Raw genomic sequence first — 22,027 nt, forward strand, 5'->3', positions numbered from 1 at the left:
TTGCTGTTCACAGCTCCCTCTAATTAGCCTGAATTCCTGCTCAGTCTGAATCCTGAGCTGACTCACAACTGTCCCTTCGGTGTCTCTGGGCCTCCAAATGGGTGCTGCGTCTTTTGGCATGGAGTGCCTGATAGCCAGGATGTCTGAGCTGCCTCACAGAAACAGATGCGTCAAGAGGACTGTCTGTCCTGTCCTCCTGCTCTTGGCTTGGGCCAGCACTGTCTTCCACCTGTATGACTTCTGGCTGCTCATGGGACTCAGCCAACTGTGGCTCTGGAGATTCAGCCAGCTGAGACTCTGAAGAAGCTGGGTCGTCATGCCAGTATTCCTCATCTGAGGAAGCCTGGCTGGCTGCATGGGAGCTCTCAACAGATATTCTCCAGTTATCCAAAGCTGAAAACAATACATCTTGATTGTGGACAAACTCCACTGTTTGATTTATGAAAACCAACTCACCACTTGTGCTGACTAGACCCATGAACAAGACTACAGATTTAGTTTTCTTTTTTAATTGGGAGAAAATTGTCTACTGTAATTGACAGCTCAGCCCTGCTGAGAATAAAGGAAGGAGCATTGTTTCATCAAATTGAGAAGGGAAATTTGCGTGCGACCAATCGTTTGTGCATTTAACTGAGCTCCTTTAAAAGTGAAAGTATCATTTATAAATAAGTTGTACAGAAAAAGACCTCAAACACATTCTTGCTTTACCTCTTTACAGGGATGCTGTTTGTTAAGCAGCCTGTGAGAGCTGAATGAATCAATAACTCTTCCCAGAATATGCATTTTACTTACTCTAAGCAATGTACAATCCAGATTAGTTCTGTAGAGTTTTCCTCATCATGGTTCTCTTGAGCTTCACAAATGCAGGGGCATAGCTACAAAAAATAGTATCTGGGGGAAGCACTGAAATTGTGCCTCCCCCAAACATCTGTTTCCCATCTGGTCAGGAAAGGGTGAGTTAAAAATCTAAATGACAACAACAACAACACACACAGAATAGTCCTATTGCTCAATACACTAATGGAATGACTCACAGAAGATGGAAAGTCTTTTCCTAAAAGCAACATCTGGAGCATCTTCTTGCTTCAGGAAAGTCGCATCATATAAGTTCCATTTAAATGTCTCTGTAAACCATGAGGTTTCAAGGATGATTCATTTTTAATCGCATGGCAGACTAAGGAAAGATAAGAGCTGGAAAGAATGTGAATTTCAGTTGTACAGCCGTGCTACCTCTACCCAGTATAGATCAGAAGCAGTCTGCACAAGTGTTTGAAGCAGAAACTTTAGACAGCCCAAGGTTCCTTCAGCCCATTTAGGAGGAAAAGAGGGATATAAATACTTTATGAATTGATTTAAATTAAGGGAATGAAAAGACACACTAGATAAGGCAATTCTCGCCATGTTATATAATGATAGGAGAAAAGCCCTTGCTATTCAACAGGCATCCAGAGCTTGTAAAATACTTCAACTGGCTGTGTTATTCCCCAGTAGTCATTACTTTTATCTTCTTGGTGTTCAGATGTAATCCTGCTCCGGCACTTTCTCCTTTCACCTTCCTCAGTAGCCATTTCAAGTCTTCGCTAGTTTCTGCTAGTAACGTTGTGTCATCTGCATATTTCAAATCATTAATATTCCTTCTACTAGTTTTCACTCCACCTTTGTTGAAACCTAATCCAGCTTTCCTTGTGATATGTTCTGCATACAGATTGAAGAGATAGGGAGATAATATACATCTTTGCCAGATGGAGCTATTACATTTCTCCATATTTTGGCCTAACAGCCTCTTGTTCAGAGTACAGGTTGCCCAGCAAAACAATCAAATGTTGCAGCACGCCCACTTCTTTTAAAACCAAGCACAGTTTTTCACTCAGTCAAATGCTGTGCTGTAATCTATGAAACACAAGTTGATTTCCTTCTGAAAATACTGAATTGTACTATCCTAGGCTTCTGCTAAACTTGTCAAGCCAGCTCTTGAGCTAAGCTCTTGTGTGCCCAGGTTTAAAGTAATAGCAATTGTTATCATTTCTGTAATTCTGTTCTTCAGGGCCTCGAGTCCTTCACAGACATTATCTCAGCAATTCTCACAGCCAGAGGATAAAATAATTAACATAATTATTCTTACAGTATATATAGGAAGGGTGGGGAACATTCTATGGCAAATTTCATGACTGAATAGACATCCAAAGCAATCTGAAGTTTCTTATCAGTAGATTACAGTTGGCATGTATTGGTATATAAAGTCACTCTTTAACAACCTGAAAGCTATAGATTTGTTTAGACCATGTTTTTACCTGCTCAGCACAAGGTCTACTAACATGATGTGCTGCTGACATTGTGATGAACAAACTGAAATTTTCCAGAAATGCTACTAAATGTTGTAGCCCCACTATTTCAACTCAAATACCATTTCAGATTTATTTCTCTCTTTTACAAATCTAACCCATCAGTACTGGTTTTCCATTTCATATTTACTTCCACCAAATGTTTCCCATTACAGCAATGTATTTTTGACATAATTTTGTATCAAGTGTGTACAAATAACATAAATGAAACAAATTAATTGGGGATACCAACAACATAAATGAGTGACTCCTGGCCTGCATTCTATGCAGGATTAGTGTAAAGTAGTTAGACTAATAAGACCGTCCACCTAAAATCTTGTAAAATAAGCCCAGGGGAGAAGTGGGGGCAGAAACCCAAGTGGATGTGGGAGGGCTGTGGTGGCAGCAGCAGAGGTGGCCTGGTGCCTGGCACTGGGAGGGAGCCCACAGATCGAAACAAGATGGGAAATCTGCAGGGTGGGACTTGAGGTTAGGACTTAATTTCCCTTACTGTGTGAAGTCAAAGGGGGAAAGGGGAGGGGAAACACAGATCTGGTAAAAAAGAGAGGAGGAGAAAAAGAGTTTGTATTGCATGGTGAAAGAGAACAACAAATTCTGGCCCCAGAGATGAGACAACAATCCTGCACTGTGTGAGAGTTTCTCAGACTATGGGGCGTGACATTTCCCTTTCAGCAACATCCAAGTAAAAGGACAGATGGCACTGGCAGAAGCTAGTATGAGAGAGGGAGAGAGAGAAGGGGAAGACAGATAAAAGGAGAAGAAGAGCAGAGTAGATCCCTTGCTCAAAGGAGTGGAGAGTGTCGCCAAGCTGGAACCAGTTCACACCAGCCCATCTCTGTAGTAAGCAGAGTGGCTGGTAGTAATGTCCTTGAGCATGACGTGCCTGATGCCTGCACTCCCACCACCTGAGCTGAAGGGCCACCCATGCTGGGCATCATGGTCCCATTGCTGCCAGCCTCAAGTACCACCACAGTGTACACACACACTGCCAGTAGCATGGCTTCTGCCTTTCTGCCCACTGGGTGTGTTCTTGTGCACGTTCTGGCCCAACAGAAGCCTCACAAGCCTGGGGAAGAGGCATACAATGCTGCATGGGTATCAACTCACTTCAGAGGGGAGGGATGAGGCGGCTGGCCAAATGCATCCCCCACATGACCCACTTAAGTTGCACCAGGGACTTCCACCTTCTCCGTTCCCCCAGTTATGCATCTACACAAGCAACATAAGATCAAATCCCCATCTTTTTCGTGTTGACATATTTATGGGTATGAGCTAACGCAGAACAGTTATCCATGATAGCATGGCCAGTTTTAAAATGCTACTTGTTCATGAATAAATGAACAGTCCAGTCTTCCAACTTACACAACTTACACAACTTACACAAGGCCCAGTCTTCCAACTTACACAACATATACTTGGCATGTAGTTTTAACATGGTAACAAACACAATGGAGCAGACGCTGCACTTGGTTCTCTGGCACACGTCCACAGCACAATTGGAGGTTATATGTCTTCCATTCACACTTCTAATTTGCAACAAATACTCATGAACATTGGTGTCACTGCTATGTAAAGTGGGAAGTGATTCTCATTTTATCTATCATTTACGTGTGTGGATACTTTTCCTTTAGTGTGTCCCACCATATACACAGGTGCATATCAAGGGAGAATATCAGCCAGAAGCTTCTTAATAGCATACCCCGCCAAGTGGTCCCTTAGCTACTTTTCATTGGCACTGACTTAAAAATAGCATAATCCTCTCTGTTGTGAAACAGAAAACAATATGAAAAAACACCCTAGGGCAAATTAAATGTTATTTGCACTGAACTAGTCAGGAACCTGAAATAATGACAGTTGAATTCCTTGTAAACATAAGATTTGTGACTAAATATGAGAAAAAAACTACAATTTACTGGCTTGTGGATTTATTGGCTTTAGATAATGCCTCTTATTCTGCTGTATGATAGTACTGAGCAATTTTTGTTAATATTTTGCAACAAAATATGAACACCTCCCCCCCAAACAGAAAGAGTAAAGCTGTCTTCAAAGGACACAAGACTTGAAACAGAGAGATCCCATCAGAACATGCAATCAGTGACATGGATTTGTGAAATTGTTTTTTAAATTTTCTGTCGTTACAAAAGGTACCGTAATTCCTTCCCCAATTTGGCATAAGAGCACAATACAGACTGTTCATTACACATCCACATTTTACAATTTCTGGATCGTCGTGTCTGGTTAATTTGCTGTACTACTAAACCTCAATGTATGTTTATGCATACCTTCCATCATTATTTCTGCTTTGTTCATCAAATAAAGAACAGTGTTGCTTATGGTAGCTTATATATTTCATTAGAGACTGTTTTTAAGGTGCCGTAGACTAATATGGCTGAAACAGTCTAGTGGCACTACTATCTTGGAGCTAAGTGTTATTCCTGTATACAATGAGGATGAACTTGAGTACCGGTTGTGCATGGGTGCGAAGTAATGTAATTTTATTAGTGATAGTAGTGAGTTGGTGTGAGGACTCTGCTTGCTGTAGCTCTCTAAGGGCTCTTTCTTTTTGTAGATAATTTTCACACTGCAGGCTGATAATGTTGTCTCCTTCTGCTTGGTTTGAAAGCAGAATATTTTATTTATTTATTTATTTATTTCCTTAAGCTTTTATACCGCCCCATCCCCGAGGGGCTCTGGGCGGTGTACAACATAGGAATAACAATGTAGGATAATTAAAACATTTTAAAAGCAGCGATAAAACCATAAAACTATTTCTAATAGATATACCATAAACCCAATAAGGTAGATGGTGTTCAACAGTCTATTTTAAAAGCTCCCTCCCCTCCCGTAAAGGGGAGGGGTGGCATCCAGCATTCTGATTATAAGTTCCCTCCCCGCCCAAAAGGGAGGAATGGCGAGTCTCATTAGATGGCAGTTGGCCCAGATGTCAAGGGCCAAAGAAGGGGGGCACCATCAGCGGCTGGATCCTCCGAAGGCCCGGTGGAACAGCTCTGTCTTACAGGCCCTGCGGAACTTCATTAAGTTGTCTCCGGCGAGGGTCTGGATACAGTTGGAGGAAAGAAGCGTTCCACCATTGTGGCCGGGCCAGAGCCGGTGAAGGCCTCTGGCTCCGATGTGGAGGCCAGCCAAGCATCAAGCCGAAAGGGAGCCAGTGGACCACCAGTAAATTGGCCTCCCAACTGATCGAAGAGGCCGTGGTAGGGACGGTGATGGGGTGATGCGGTCCCGAAGATACGATGGTCCCAGGTCAGCTGTGAAGCGGCTTAAAGGTCAACACTCCAGCACCTTTGAAGATGATTTGAACTCTCCTGGGAGCCAGTGCAGCTGACGCTTACATATGGGCTGGATATGTGCCCAGGTAGGCTTACCTGCAAGCAAACGCAGCCGCTGCATGCTGAACCAGTTTTAGTCTCCGGATCAAAGCGCAAGGGAAAAGGCCCAGCGATAGAAAGTTACAATAGTCTAGTGTGGAGATGACCGTTGCATGGATCACAGTGGCTAGGTCCGCTTGGGAGAGGAAGGGAGCCAGCCGCCGGGCCTGGCGGAGATGGAAAAAAGCAACCCGGGTTATATGGGCCACCTGGGTCTCCATCAAAAGAGACAAATCCAGGTGGACCCCCAGGCTGCGGACAGAGGGGGTTGGTGCCAATGTGACCCCCTCCCACACCGGCGGCTGGAAGGTCCCACCCCCCCCCACGGCCGAGCCAGAGGATCTCCGTCTTCGATGGATTCAGTTTTAACCTGCTCTGATGCAACCTGAACCAGCCACATCGCTTCCAAACAGTGCTGTAGAGCCACAGGGGCGGCGGTTGCTCCCTCCATCCATCAACAGAATCGAGCTGTGTGTCATTCCTGCGTACTGGATGACAGATCAGCCCAAAACTCCGTACCAGCTGAGCAAGGGGTCGCATATAGATATTAAATAGCAGCGGGGATACACCACATTGAAGCGGGCACTTCCGGGAGGCTTGATCCCCGCACCTCACTTGCTGACTCCAGCCCCTGAGAAACGAGACAATCCATTGAAGGACAGTGCCCCGGACTCCGGAGGTGGCCAGGCGGTGGGTCAAAAGGTCATGGTCGACCACATCAAACGCTGCGGAGAGATCTAACAACACCAGCAGCGCCGATCCTCCTCGGTCAAGCTGAATACGGAGTGTGTCTGTGATAGCGACGAGAACAGTCTCCGTCCCATGCCCAGCACGGAAGCCGGACGGGAAGGGGTCGAAAGCCGATGCGTCATCCAGAAAACCTTGAAGCTGCTCCAACACCACTCTCTCAATTACCTTCCCCAGAAACGAAAGATTCGAGACGGGGCGGTAATTGGCCAGATCTCTCGGATCTAATGATGGTCTTTTTAAGAGTGGGTGGACCACTGCCTCCTTCAACCCATCCGGGAAGGCTCCTTGCTCAAGGGAGCCATTGATTATACTCAACAGATGGGGTCGTAGCTCCGCCCGGCAAGTTTTCACAAGCCAGGACGGGCACGGATCCAGAGGACAGGTAGTAGGTCTAACAGCAGCTAAGGCTCTGTCGACAGCGGCTTCAGAGAGCAGGGAAAACTGGGCCAAACAAGGGCCCGAAGACGGCAAGGGAGTCTCCAGTTCACTAATTGTAGCTAATGTGGATGGAAGATCGTGGCGGAGCGATGTGATCTTATCCTCAAAAAAGCTCATGAATGCCTCACAGCTAATACCCAATTGAGGATTTGAAGATCTCTCCGATAAGGAGGTCAACAACCGAATAATGCGGAACAATTGTGCTGGGTGAGAGCTAGCGGATGCGAGGGAGGAGGAGAAGAAAACCCTCTTCGCTTCCTTCGTCGCCATCTCATAGGCTTTCATAAGCGTCCTATAAGATGTTCGCGCGGCTTTGTCACGAGATTTTCTCCATACTCGCTCTAGACGTCTAAGCCCGTTTCATACGGCGCAGCTCCTCCGTATACCAGGGAGCGCATCGAGAGCGGGGGCGAAGAGGACGCCGGGGAGCAACAGCGTCGATGGCATCGGAGAGCTGGGAATTCCAGTCCTCCACCTGCTCATCAAGCGTGCCGGCAGGTTCAAGGTCCCGTGGGGCATTCAGGAAACCAAGTGGATCCATGAGTCTCCGCGGGCGGGCGTAAATCGGCCCGTCGCCTAGACAGGGGTGATGTGGCAGGTCCACCTGGACCTTCAGGGCATAATGGTCGGACCATGGCACTCAATCGATAGAGGATACGACCAAATTTATCCCCGACCCGAAGACCAAGTCCAGCGTGTGCCCAGCCTCATGAGTGGGGCCAGAGTTTATTAAGGAGAGGCCTAGCGTCGCCATGGATGACACTAGGTCCACAGCTGCCATACATGGGGCGGCATCGACATGGACGTTGAAGTCACCCAGAACAACAAGTCTGGGGAACCGCAACGCCCAGTCCAATACCACCTCCAGCAGCCGTGGCAGGCTGCTTCCCGGTGCACTAGGCGACCGGTACACCAGGAGAACAGCCAACCTCTCCGAGGCCAACCACTCTAGGCCGACACATTCTATGCCGGTGACCTCCGGAACGGGGACTGCCCTAAAGGGAATAGACTCACGGATGAACAGTGCCACCCCGCCACCCCGGCCCTGTGTTCGTGATTGGTGAAGGCACGCGAAACCCGGGGGCGCGACCTCGCGCAAGGCGACGGTCTCACCTTCGCGCACCCAGGTTTCGGTGACACATGCCAGGTCCACCTGCTGGGCTCCAAGAAAATCTCGGAGCACCATGGTCTTATTATTGATGGACCTGGCATTAATTAGCACCAAGGACGAAGCAGAGTGTCCCTGATCCCGGCCACCATCGTTTCTCGGGATAGGTCGGAGGCCAGAAGGCAAACGAGCATGATTATATCTCATAAGAACATAAGAACATAAGAGCTAGCCTGCTGGATCAGACCAGAGTCCATCTAGTCCAGCATTCTGCTACTCGCAGTGGCCCACCAGGTGCCTTCGGGAGCTCACGTGCAGGATGTGAAACCAATGGCCTTCTGCTGCTGCTGCTCCTCCTGAGCACCTGGTCTGCTAAAGCATTTGCAATCTGAGATCAAGGAGGATCAAGATTGGTAGCCATAGATTGACTTCTCCTCCATAAATCTGTCCAAGCCCTTTTTAAAGCTATCCAGGTTAGTGGCCATCACCACCTCCTGTGGCAGCATATTCCAAACACCAATCACACGTTGCGTGAAGAAGTGTTTCCTTTTATTAGTCCTAATTCTTCCCCCCAGCATTTTCAATGAATGCCCCCTGGTTCTAATATTGTGAGAAAGAGAGAAAAATTTCTCTCTGTCAACATTTTCTACCCCATGCATAATTTTATAGACTTCAATCATATCCCCCCTCAGACGTCTCCTCTCCAAACTAAAGAGTCCCAAACGCTGCAGCCTCACCTCATAAGGAAGGTGCTCCAATCCTTCAATCATCCTCGTTGCCCTTCTCTGCACTTTTTCTATCTCTTCGATATCCTTTTTGAGATGTGGCAACCAGAACTGGACACAGTACTCCAAGTGCGGTCGCACCACTGCTTTATATAAGGGCATGACAATCCTTGCAGTTTTATTATCAACTCCTTTCCTAATGATCCCCAGCATAGAGTTTGCCTTTTTCACAGCTGCCATGCATTGAGTTGACATTCCCATGGAACTATCAACTAAGACGCCCAAATCCCTTTCCTGGTCTGTGACTGATAGCACTGACCCCTGTAGCGTGTATGTGAAGTTTGGATTTTTTGCCCCTATGTGCATCACTTTGCATTTAGCTACATTGAACTGCATTTGCCATTTCTTAGCCCACTCACCTAATTTATCAAGGTCCACTTGGAGCTCTTCGCAATCCTTTGTGTTTCTCACCACCCTACATAATTTGGTATCATCTGCAAACTTGGCCACCACGCTACCCACCCCTACTTCCAGGTCATTTATGAATAAGTTAAAGAGCACTGGTCCCAAAACGGATCCTTGGGGGACACCACTCCTTACATCTCTCCATTGTGAGAACTTCCCATTTATACCCACCCTTTGTTTCCTGTTCCTCAACCAGTTTTTAATCCATAGGAGGACTTCCCCTCTTATTCCTTCATTGCTCAGTTTTCTCAACAGTCTCTGGTGAGGAACTTTGTCAAAAGCCTTTTGGAAATCCAAGTAGACAATGTCCACTGGTTCCCTCTTATCCACATGTCTGTTTACACCCTCAAAGAACTCTAGTAAGTTTGTAAGACAGGACTTGCCTCTACAAAAGCCATGCTGACTCTTCCTCAGCAGGTCTTGCTTTTCTACATGTTTAATAATTTTATCTTTAATGATAGATTCTACTAATTTACCAGGAACAGATGTCAAACTGACTGGCCTGTAATTTCCCGGGTCCCCCCTACACCCTTTCTTAAAGATTGGTGTGACATTGGCCATCTTCCAGTCTTCAGGGATGGAGCCTGATTTCAGGGATAAGTTGCATATTAATGTGAGAACATCAGCAATTTCATGCTTGAGCTCTTTAAGAACTCTTGGATGAATGCAATCTGGGCCAGGGGATTTGGTAGCATTTAGTTTATCAATGGCTGCCAGAACTTCTTCCTTGTCTACCACTATCTTCGCTAGTTCATTGGATTCACCTCCTAAGAAGCTTGGTTCAGGTGCAGGAATTTTCCTCACCTCCTCTTGGGTGAAGACAGATGCAAAGAATTCATTCAGCTTCTCTGCAATCTCCCTGTCATCTTTTAGCACACCTTTTGTTCCTTCATCATCTAACGGGCCTACCGCTTCCCTAGCTGGCTTCCTGCTTTTGATGTACTTGAAGAACTGTTTGTTGCTAGTCTTGATGTTCGCAGCCATGCGTTCCTCATAATCCTTTTTTGTCTCCCTTACAGCTAACTTGCTTCTCTTTTGCCACCATTTGTGTTCTCTCTGGTATTCTTCATCAGTTAAGTTGGACTTCCATTTTCTAAAAGACATCTTTTTTTTCCTAATAATTTCCTCAACCTCCCTTGTTAACCATGGTGGCTTTCTTTTGGACTGGGTGCTGCCTTTCCTAACCTGCGGAACACATTCCAGCTGAGCTTTTAAGTGTGTTTTTAAATAACCTCCAAGCACCTTGGACATTTTTGACTCTCTTGATTTTCCCTTTCAGCTTCCTGCGCACTATCCCCCTCATCTTTGAGAAATTTCCCTTTCTGAAGGCGAATGTAACTACATTAGTAGTTGTCACTTGTTCGCATGCAGAGATACTGAATCTGACAGCATTGTTGGTCCAGTGGCTGTTCCCTATCGGCTCAACAACAACACTTTGACTTCCTCTGCACCAGGTCCCTGGGTCCCACATATAGAATTAGATCTAGGATCACCTCTCCCCTGGTTGGTTCTACAACCATCTGCCTCTAAGCCACAGTCATTTAGCATATCCAGGAATGTTCTCTCCTTACTATGACCTGAACATGCATTTTTCCAGTTTATATGGGGATAATTAAAATCGCCCATTACCACGACATTTTTGCTTTTGCTGGCCTCTCTAATTTCTTTTTCCATCTCAGAATCCTCTTGTGCATTTTGGTCAGGGGGACGATAAAATATTCCTAATGTTAAACTGTGCTTCACCCCTGGTATTGATATCCACAGTGCTTCAGTAGAGGAATCAGCTCCCCCTGCATTGCCTATTTTATGGCTGACACACTATGCTCTCTTTGATGTAGAGGGCCACCCCCACCCCCAATACGCCCTGTCCTATCCTTCCTGTAGAGCCTGTAACCTGGGATAACAGCATCCCACTGGTTCTCCTCATTCCACCATGTCTCCTGTGATACCCACTCACTATATCAATGCGTCCCTCCTTCAAAACTCATGTACTCCAGCTCCCCATTTTTTTGGGCTTCGAATGCTTCTACTAATTAGCATAGAGACACTTTGTATACTCTGTCTCTTGTGCCCTAACCTGGGATTTATGTGATTTGGCTCCTCTAGCCTTTTGTAGACACTTTTTATCACTTATCATCATTGCTATGCTCCTCGCTTGTATGTGGTTGATTTAGAAAAAAACTCTCCCTCTCTGTCTTCTGCATCCTCATGGACTCCTGTATTCCGAACCGAAGTCACCACCTCCAGCTCCTGTCGGCTTTCCCCTCAAGGATCAGATTTAAAAGCTGTTCTGCCACCTTTCTAACGTTGGAGAGCCAGCAGCCTGGTTCACCATCTTAGGGATTAAGATGAAGCCCGTCCCACTTTTGGTACAGGCCTGCCTTATGTCCCAAAAGGTTCCCTCAGTTCCACTGACAAAGCTGAAACCCTCTGCCTTACACACCACCTTCACTCATCCACGCATTGAGGACCCTGTATCTCCGCTTGCCTAGCTCGCCCTCTTGGCGATGGAACAGAGTAGCATTTCGGAGAATGCCACCTTAGAGGGGGGTCCTGGATTTTTAACCTTTTTCCTATAGCAGCCTAAATTTAGCTTCCAGAACCTCCCGGCTACATTTCCCAATGTCATTGGTACCAATGTGGACCCTCACAACTGCTGACTCCACCCCAGCACTGTCTAACTAGCCTCATCTAGAAGCGAATGCGTGACATTCCAAGAAACCTTCGGCGACCAGGCAGGCAAGTCACCATGCGGTCATCACGCCTCTCACAAACCCAACTCTCTATATTCCTAATGATCGAATCACCCACTACAAGGAGCCCCCACACTCCTCGTAGGGGTATCCTCAGTGCCAGAAGGGATATCTGACCACCAGCTCAGGAAGGCGTCCCATCTAAGGTACCATCTTCCACCCCCTCCGACTGGCACCCTCCGTCACCCCGCCTCTCATTCTCCATTACATCTGAAGACATCTCACCTTGGGAAGTGGGACCCGGCTGCTAGGTCCCCTGAAAGCCTCGTTTGTTGCCCTCTCTGCCTCTCTCAGCTGGCCAGGTTCACCGCCACCTTGGCTTCCAAGAGAGAGCAGCACATGTTCGCCTTTTGAGTGCCAGGAGCTCTATTGGAGCGAGGGGCACACTCCATGTGACTTCTGGCCCTAGTGGCAGATGATAGTCAAGGTTACATGAGCACACTCAGTGCAAAACACTGGAAAGCCCCCATCCCCCCCCTGCTGGCTTCCTGCCTTCATATCTAATTTTGTTTAGATATTCAAATATTGATTTTAATTAGTGCCTCCCTGTTAAGGTTTCTATACCTTCTACTATCCCTTAAAATATGTTCTTATTTAGTAAAACACCGGCGCGCGCCGCTGGTTCCAGAGACTAACTGAAAAGATTTAAAAATGTGAGAAGCCCCACCCCTTCAGCACTAACTGAAAAGATTTACAAATGTGAGAAGCCCCACCCCTTCAAAGCAAGCCTCTCCCAACTCAGCAGCCCTAGGACCAAGGAGAAAAAAAAGAGAAACCCCCTGTTTAAAATACACTGTTTAAAAGATGTGGCTTTGAGAAAAGCCCTCTGTAAAGAAAAATCAGAGCTCCTCAGCCCTTTCTGGCCCACTTCTCAGCCCTTTCTGGCCCACTGCTGTTCTCCACTGCTCCTCTTCTCTGCTGGTTCCAGAGACTGTGTGTCTTCTATCTCGTGTGTCTTCTATCATATGGCCACCGCCTACCGCAATATCTACCCCGTCCCATCAATACAGGGATCCCCAGCCCCAAATTTGGTGCCCCCATGACTCTGCCAACCTCCCTCTTGCCTAAAAAGCCTGACAAATACCCTGCTAAATAATACCCAACTCAATTAGTTAAACTAGTCCTACCCTATCAGACAATCTGAGAAACAGACCGGGCTAAGCTAACTATAAATACAAATTCAGTTCTAATAGGCTACCCACAATTTATACTAACAATACAGGCTATAACAATCAATTAATACTGATAAAGTAGTAATCTTAATTGTGGGCACACCCACTCAGGAAGCAAGACAAATACTCTGTTGAACTATTCAGTCAACCTGCCCAAATGCAATGATTTGGCTAAAACTTAAATGTCTTAATGCTGTTTATTTCCTAGGGAGTCACAGCTTTGCTTTTGCTGAAGACGGGCGACTTAGTCATTGGCACTGGAGCTGGAATTGTAGCTCACTGTTCAGGAGCCAACTATAAAACAATCAAGTGAGTTCCTGAGGATTCATAAGGACATTGTTGCTCAGTGAATATGCAGACAACAAAACTATGAAAAGTAATATATAACAAAATGATACTGACTAGATTTTTCTATATGTGTATCATTATACTCTGGTACACTTTAGATAACTGATCTGATTTTTCTAATACAGGTACTTTTTAAGTCTCAAAAAGAATCCTGTGTATATTAACTTGGAAGTAGATCCCACTGAGTTGAATGGGACTTATTCCCATGGCACTGTACATGTTCATATTTAGGGGTTAATGCCCTCTGCCTCTTACACTGAACAAGACAGGTCTAGGTCAAGAAAGTGGTGCTTTCCTTGTGGTGTAACTTTGCAAGCAGAGCAGCCAAGTTGTAGTCTTTTGGCTAGTCAAAAGATATTTTCATTGGCAAATGTAACCAGAGATCCATTTTTGTCAAGGAAATATCAGTCCTATATTGCCCAAAGGTTGTGAGTGCTACCGCATACTCCCAGACAGATTCCCTCTGCCCCCCCAACCCATTTAGGTGACCCCAGTTAAATATTATATTCATATGAATCATATAACCTTTCCAGCTTCATTAGCCTCAGGGTGACCAGGAGCCTCTTAGTATTTTGACCCCTTCTAGTCCTCCTCTGACTTTACTCAATGTGAATTTTCACACAAAAACTGATAATTTGATTTTATATATTTTCATACACAAGATTCAGCCTTATAGATTTATCAAAAGCTGATGATTCAACAGCAGTTTTCAGAATTTCCAAATGAGATCATTGTCAGTTAACAGATTAAGGGCAAAATGCCATCGTTTTTATTTGGGTACATTTTGTTAATGTTTCTTTATATTCATGAAACTACTTTTTTTAAAAAAAATCAACCTTTAGGCCTTCATTTTCCCCCCAGTTACTAAAGCCAGATTCTGCTGTAAAGTGTGGTTGGAAGGAAGGATAAAGTAGCAATCAGCCAAAAAGCAAGAAGTAAGAGGGAGGGGTGGTCAGATAAAATTTAATCTTTAATACAACACTTTCCTTTGACTTTACAGAAAAGTTCAGCTGCAAGGTGCTATCACATCCATCACGCCACGAGGGCAGGGCCACCAGTTCTTTGTGGGCACCAATGAGGCACAAATTTACCGCTTCTCATATTCAGAATTCAAGGATGAACTCATAGCCACCTGCCACAGCGAGGCCATCCATGATATCATTTTCCCATAGTAAGTGTGACCCCAAGGAGTCTTTTCAAACTGGGAGCACTTTATTTTACTAACCATTATCCACTGATTTACAAAGCAAGCATTTACTGGTAGCATCATCAGCTAGTAAACTGCATCTATTTCTGTGCTTCTGTTTGTGAGAAATCAAGGCTGAAGTCCTGGCATTATTTGAATTCAGCAGGACTTATCTGTGAGTAAGCCTGTTTAGGATTACCCTATAAAACAGACCAGGCAAGCAGTGACATTTTATTTTACTGCCCGGATTTTTTAGTGGGCTCTCTTTTGCCCTACCATAACAGCAATTTTTTCCCCTTCATGAATATACATATTATGCTTTGGAATATTTGGTAGGATGTTCAGTGCAGAACTGATGCAGAAATTTACTTTAGCACTTCTGATACTGTTATTAAAGACATCAGCATACAGCATACTAAAACCTTAAGATGCACATGAAATTTTTTAAGAAAAAGCGAAGTACATACCTGTTCCCCAAGAAGATATGAGACATTATAAGGGCAATTCTGGGAGCAGACTTCAGGGAAAATGGTTCTGTTTCTCCTTCATTTCTGGCTAAGACCCCTTTACACATTGTGCCAAGCAGAGTTGGAACCATTTCCCCTTGAGGGGATCCCATGTGTCTGGGGACTGCATCTCAATGATCCAATGAAATGGATGGGAAAATTACAGCCCTATGAGAAATGAGCCACAGGATCAGTCCCAACCATATGGATGAGTCAGATGTAGCCCACAGTTATGTAGAATCTGTTCACAGAAAAATGACTTCCCCACAGCTGAAAGTGTATTGAAAGAATACCATAATCAAGTTGTGTTGTACCTGCAAATGACACTGTTTCCTTGTCTAAAGCCATGAGCCTCGTTTAATCCATGCCTGATATTACCTTCATAAGTGACCTTCCATATAACTGGTGGTGTTGTGTATGACAAGATTTGTTGCCCCACATCTGGGTAAGCCCTTTGCAATGCTGTATGTGCTGGTCCATCATCTGTTTATATTCAGCTAATGAACAAGCAGGTGAATCCCATTTGCTGCCAGTACTGAGATCTGACATTTTTAAAAGATGATGGCTCAGTTTCTGTCTTCTGAAAATGAAACTCGGCAGCTTGAGATGGAAGAACATGGTGGGCTTTGTAGGCTACAGCTGTCTCCCCTGCCCTACCTTTCATGCAGTATCAAATATTTTGCTGAATTACATCAAAATGAATGTCAGAAACAATTGCAGGTCACCCTTGTCATCAAGCACCAGCAGACATATTTCCTGTTTAATGAGAAGTCTTATATGATCCAATGCCTGTGTGTAAGAAGTGCTCAGCTGAGTCTGATGGCAGAGCTAGTCACTTAGATCGGCAGAATGCAGTACAACCTTTGAACCCTTCTGTGTTCTTCGTTGTCTTGACATTCCGAAATACTTCAAAGTGCTGGTGTTATTCTGTTGTGTACAACCAGTTGGACGAGTGACTCAAAAGGAAAACCACTTTGATGAGTCTATTTTCTTCCTCTTGGTTGTTCCTCCTGGGCTGTATTGAATACAAAATGACACCATTCTTTACTACTCAGTTATTGGATTATTTTCAGTTGTCATTCTCATAGCACCCTGTTGGCTAAGAAATTAGTGTTTCAGCACTTTTGGAAATCCCAGGCTTCCTGTCCACAACCATGGTTCATTATCATGGCTTCTGTGCAATCCCAAATTGGGACTGTGCATGTGCAGAGCTGGCAATGGAAAAAATCTCAAACTTCTCAGCCGGAGGAAGTCTTCTGTGCAAGCACACAGTCCCTGCCTCCTGCCCAACTTGAGTTCTCACTGTGGATATGGTGGCAGCTCAGGTGGAACAGAAGGGAGGGCATTCTGCCATTGTGCGTGTGACTGTTAGGAGAGACAATTGCAAGGGACACCCAACAGCAAGAGTGCCCTCTGGTTGAGAAGCTCAAGACTTTTTGTGTCACTGGCTCTGAGCATGCACAGTCCCAGGGTGTGCTTGCACAGAAGACTACTCCATGAGCAGCAGTTACAGGTAACTGCAACCCCATTTTGCATTTTAAAGCCTTTTCTCTGTGTATTGGAGCTCACCAATCTAGGTACCCAGTCCCAAACATCAGAACTGTCAAAGAGTCCAGAGGCAAATCTGTCTTCTGCAACTGCTTTCATGCTTTTGGATGCAGTCGAATCTGAAATGGGACCATTTGACAGTCATAGTACAACTTAGTAACCATTCCTTTCTTTTCTGCCCCCGTACTTTCTCATGGTTCTTTTTTTTCTTGAGTAAACCAAGCTGCTTGTGTTCAGTGATGTTCAGCAGAAAAGGGCCAGCTTTTTTACCAGTTATTTACAATGATGGGTGAAAGGTCACTTAGGAGTGACTAGCCACTCTCCCAGCAATAAAAAGTAACGCTCTGTCCCTCCTTCATTGCTGCTGTCTTAAGTTTCCTTTAAAACTGTTGCAGTAGCTTCTCTTCTGTTTTGTGTGAAGGAGAAGGGGGAGGCATTCACACACTGATAGAACCTGGGTGCAAAACCTGATGGAAGGTTTGTTTAGCAGAGTTGAATGATACACGCAGCAGAGTTGTTAAGAAAGTTACTTCTTTTTATTTAGAGTTTTAAAAGATAAAGCAGGCTTCAAAACATATATACAAAAGAAAGCAGTAAAAACTTGAGTAAAAACTTGAGTTTACCTTAGGAGCCAAGCTGCCCTTTTGAACTCCAATTTGTTCCAAAATCAGCTGAATCTGGTAACATACAAGCTTTATGGTCTTGGCATCTACCTGGGGATGCTGCCAGACAGGACAGTGAGTAACAGACCTATGCATTAAACACAAAAAAAGGTGTCTTGTGGCCTCTTAAAGACAAACAAATGTGTTGTGTCAGAAGCTTCCATGGGCTGGGGCTCACATCTTCACATCTTGAACTCAGACCTCAGCTGAAGAAATACTCGCATGTGGTAAAGGAGAAAATTGTAAAACAATGGGGTCAAAAGGCCCCAAAGTGCAAGACAGATAGTATGTGGCATTTCTTGGCAAAGCCCTGTTGTGTGTAAAATGAGCACAGTGAAAAGTCACTTCTTGAGTAACTGGTGATAATGTCATCTTTCTATGTATTCTAAGCTAATTTAATAGCTACTTGGCTTACTGGGGTAGTAAAATAATAGGAATCCATAGTGGAATGAAATAACAATTATGGAATGAAACAACATCAAGCTTCCCAATCAATTCTGTTTCAGAGGTTCCCCTGTTTTAAAATTATTTTGCTGGAAAAGATGACTTTCAGGTCAGCAACTGAATAAGCTGGTAGACTGAAATGTTCTCCCACTGCTTTCTGAGAGGTGTAATTTTCAATATCAGATTGATGTCCATTTATTATTTTGCTTAGGGGCTAACCGATTCGCCCTACATAGACAGCCAAAGGGCATTGTTGACAGATTATTGCATGCGTCACCTTGGAGGATGAGCAAGTAAATGAGCCCCTGATGGTATTGCTGATATTAGTTCCTCTAATAGTGTTTCCTGAGTGGATATGCAATGGTTCCTGGTGCACTTCGTGATACACATTTGCTTTCCTTTCTCCCTGGGCAAATCTCCAGATCTGCGACACTAGAACTTTCATCTGTTTTTCTGAGTTGTCTGCAAAGCTGGTTTTGGCCCAGAGATGCACTTAGAGTGGATGTCCATTTCCTGGTATTGGTTATTTAATGATCACTGTGGGGCTTTGCTTTGAACTTGTTTCTAACATTTGCTTGTGAGCTGAAGCCAAGCTTGGCAAAGGGAGGACTTAATGGGAAATTCTGAATGTGAAACAGACCGGGGGTGTGTGTGTGTGTGTGTGTGTGTGTGTGGTATGAGTTAGCCCTAACAGCTAAACCATAGGAGGAGATCTGTTTATTGTCTGGACAGTCCCAAGACTGATTCTCTGCCTTCCACAGTGGTACGTCTGATTTATTTGCCACTTGCTCCAAGAGTGACATCCGAGTGTGGTATACACCCGAAAACAGGGAGCTGCTACGAATAACAATTCCTAATATGACCTGCCATGCGATAGACTTCATGAGAGATGGCAAGAGCATTGTTTCAGGCAAGTACTTGCCAATTGGCCATTCTGGCAGGGGCTGATGGGAATTGTAGTCCACGAACATCTGGAGAGCCACAGGTTGCAGACCCCTGCACTACATTCTGCCCAATGCTTGTAAAGGTTTTGGCCACTTTAGAAATGTACTGTTGCATTATGGGAAAGTAAAGTTACAGGACTTGGGTGGACTTTCAGAGGAAATATTGATTTCATTTTCTGCAGTTTTAAGTCCTGGCAGATATATAGGCTGAGCTGAGAAATCTACGTGGGTTTAAACTCTGCAGCTGTCATAACCACTGGTGTCTGCATGCTGAAGTGATGTGCTGTATGGTTCATCTATCATCTTCTTGACATTTTTTTTAGTACATGATCAAAACTACACATTTTAGGTACTGGCAAATTCTGTAATATGGTCGTGGCAACTAACTATGCTGACCGTAAAGTGGCAAAAACATGAATGGGTTGGAAAGATACTTTGACTTAACAAACTGTTTCTAATTGGCATTAGCTTGGAATGATGGGAAAATCCGTGCTTTCACCCCGGAGACTGGACGGCTGATGTATGTGATTGAACATGCTCACAGCATGGGTGTGACAGCAGTGGCTACCACAAGTGACTGCAAAAGAATCATCAGTGGAGGAGGCGAAGGCCAGGTAATGTAAAGCTGATCAAGAGATATAATACATCCTTTTCTAACACCTTTGCCAGCTGGAAGCCATTCTGTTTCTCCATATTCTGCCCTACTAGTAACTTCTTGTTCAGAGTACAAGTTGCACATCAAAACAATCAAATGCTGTGGCACACCCATTTGTTTTAAAATCAGCCATAGCTTTTCATGATTCACATAGTCAAAAGCTTTGCTGTAATCTATGAAACACAAGCTGATTTTCCTCTGAAATTCTTTCATATGCTCCATATATCAATTTGCAGTATGGTTTCTGGTGCCTCTTCCTTTTCTGAATCCAGCTTGTACATCAGGCATTACTCATTCCATGTACGGTAGCAGTCTATAAGATTTTGAGCATCACTTCACTTGCATGAGATATTAATGCGATGATCTGACAGTTACTGCAGTAAGTTAAATGTCTCCATTTTTTGGAATGGGAATATAAATTGACCATTTCCAGTCTGTGGACCATTGTTTTGTTTGATTTGGATGGGCTCCATTTCTGTGACTTGGAATAGCTCTATTAATATCCCATCATCCTGAATACAGATTTGAAAAACAACAACAACCCAGCAGCACTGCCAGCCATGAGAGCAAACAGCATCAGATGTGGATGCAAAGGTGCAGAAATCCATACCTTCCACGGTTTCTCCAAATCTGCTCTGGACGTGTTGTTTTAGGAAAAATCATATCAAAGCAGGTTGAGAAAAAGTCCCAGCAAAGCCAGAGAAAACCTGGAAGGGAAATCTCCAGACAATGATGCAGGAGCGTAGCTACAGAAAATGGTGCCTGGGGCCAGCATTGAAATTGCACCCCACCCCAACCCCCGCACTCCACTCCCCAGCACAGCCTCTACAGAGGGGCAGCAGAGCCCAGAGGGTGCTGAGCACCCCTTGTTGGGTTAAAGACAGACATTGTGGAAAGAAAGGAAAAAAAGAAAATGAGGGAGGGAGGGAGGGAGGGAGGGAACAGCAGACAGACAATATGGAAATAAATAAATAAATAAATAAATAAATAAATAAATAAATAAATAAATAAATAAATGTGAAAAGGAAGGAAGGAAAGAAACTGTGGAAAGAAAGGAAGGAAGCAAGCAAGCAGCAGAGTCACATGAGTGAGCATTAGCAGAAATACCCTCCCTGGCCTTTCCTGGCTGGCTGCCCCTGCAAAGGCAGAGTGTTCAGAGGCTGTTTGGGTTTGGGTTTGTGAGCCATGCAGCTGGTTGGGGGAGGCAGGCTGAGTGCCAGGCCGTGGGTGCTAATGATGGGTGCAGGGGTGGCCGAGCTGGGTTTGGCACGCCACTGCCTCCTCTTATCAGGCTGCTGCTGCTTCACCAACTTGCACCTCTTGGAGGCCTTGGGCAGAACAGAGGGACTCGTCTGCTTAGCCAAGCCAAGTAAGGCTTAGAGCAGTTTTGCAGGTGCCACTAGCAGGTCCAGGAGGTAGGCTCTCAGGAACAGGAGGAGCTCCCAGCCTTGGTCATGGCTGCCTTGGGCAAAAGTCCAGGATGCCCTGGCAAGGCAGTGGCCCAAAGTGGGAAGCAGCGGCTTTCCCAGAGGCACAAGTAGCAGCCTGCCCCACCCCCTCCCCAGATGGAATCTCTGCCTTGGGGACCAAAAGACCCAGAGTGGGGAAAACCTTCCCAGAGAGAGGAGGGAAGGAAGGCCAGGGCCAGGGCCATTGCTGCAGGTGATCCTGGCCTTGCCACACCCTCTGTCCATGCCACCCATGAGGCTCTCTCTCCTCTACATTTATCCTAAAACAGCCTTTGCAAAGGGGCCAGTTGCTCAGGAGTGCTTTGCCACTTCCATCCCCTGGCCAGGGTGAGCCTCGGCCTAGCAGCAGCAGCCCCCCCTCCTCACCTTGCCCCTGGCGGGGAATGAGGTGGGTGGCTGAATGCGCCCCCCACGTGGCTCAGACCCCCCAGCTCCCCTCACAATGCCTGTGCAGGGATGTCACGGAAAAGTCTCCAAAAGAACCACTGAAATTTGACAGGCTGTATAGCACAAGAGTCCTTTGTAGAAGTAACCTTGGACCAGAAGGAAAAAAAGAGTGGAAAAAATAGAGCTCAATGAAACAAGAGTATGGGATCACAAAGCTTAGTTCCTCTTTTATATAAACACCGTGTCCTCTTGTCCCCCACTTTTGTTAACAGTAAAGACAGCTGTCTTTTCCCATAATTTCTAATAACAGCACAGCGGAGAGTTGTCCTCAGGGAAAATGCACCTCATTTTAAAATAAGACTGAAGACATCAAGAGATCTCATCCATCAGCAGTACTGATCTTTTGCATCTTGTCTGGTTAAGCCTCTTCATGGTACTGATTGCAGTGTACCCCTTTCCCCTCTAAAAAGACTGTTTGCCCTTTCTATCTATATGTCAGCTAGCATATGCCAGCAAAATGCACTCTCTTATGTCTGGCAGATGCAGCTCAAATACAGACAGGGAAAGCTAACAAGCAGGAGCATTGGTGCTTTTATAGCCTTCAGCATCAAGGAAACACAAGTATAAAATGTGCAGCATTCGGGGGGGAAAGAAAAAAATTGCCCCAGGGATGGCTGAAGGCTGAATGTCACATGTATAAACTCATCCATTCTTCTCCTTCAGTGGCCATGTCTGA

General features: G+C 45.2%; 1 protein-coding gene across 1 annotated transcript in view; it reads left to right on the plus strand.

Moving 5' to 3' along the window:
- CFAP52 (cilia and flagella associated protein 52) overlaps positions 1–22,027 on the plus strand; it is a 49,077-nt gene that overhangs the window by 19,849 nt on the left and 7,201 nt on the right. The window contains exons 7-10 of the mRNA XM_048487313.1: positions 13,351–13,451; positions 14,491–14,661; positions 18,598–18,746; positions 19,249–19,394. Of these exons, the coding sequence (XP_048343270.1) occupies positions 13,351–13,451; positions 14,491–14,661; positions 18,598–18,746; positions 19,249–19,394 (567 nt within the window). The remainder of the gene's footprint in view (positions 1–13,350; positions 13,452–14,490; positions 14,662–18,597; positions 18,747–19,248; positions 19,395–22,027) is intronic.

This window comes from Sphaerodactylus townsendi, linkage group LG03 (genome assembly GCF_021028975.2).
Source record: "Sphaerodactylus townsendi isolate TG3544 linkage group LG03, MPM_Stown_v2.3, whole genome shotgun sequence".
In the NCBI taxonomy this organism is placed as follows: Eukaryota; Metazoa; Chordata; class Lepidosauria; order Squamata; family Sphaerodactylidae; genus Sphaerodactylus; species Sphaerodactylus townsendi.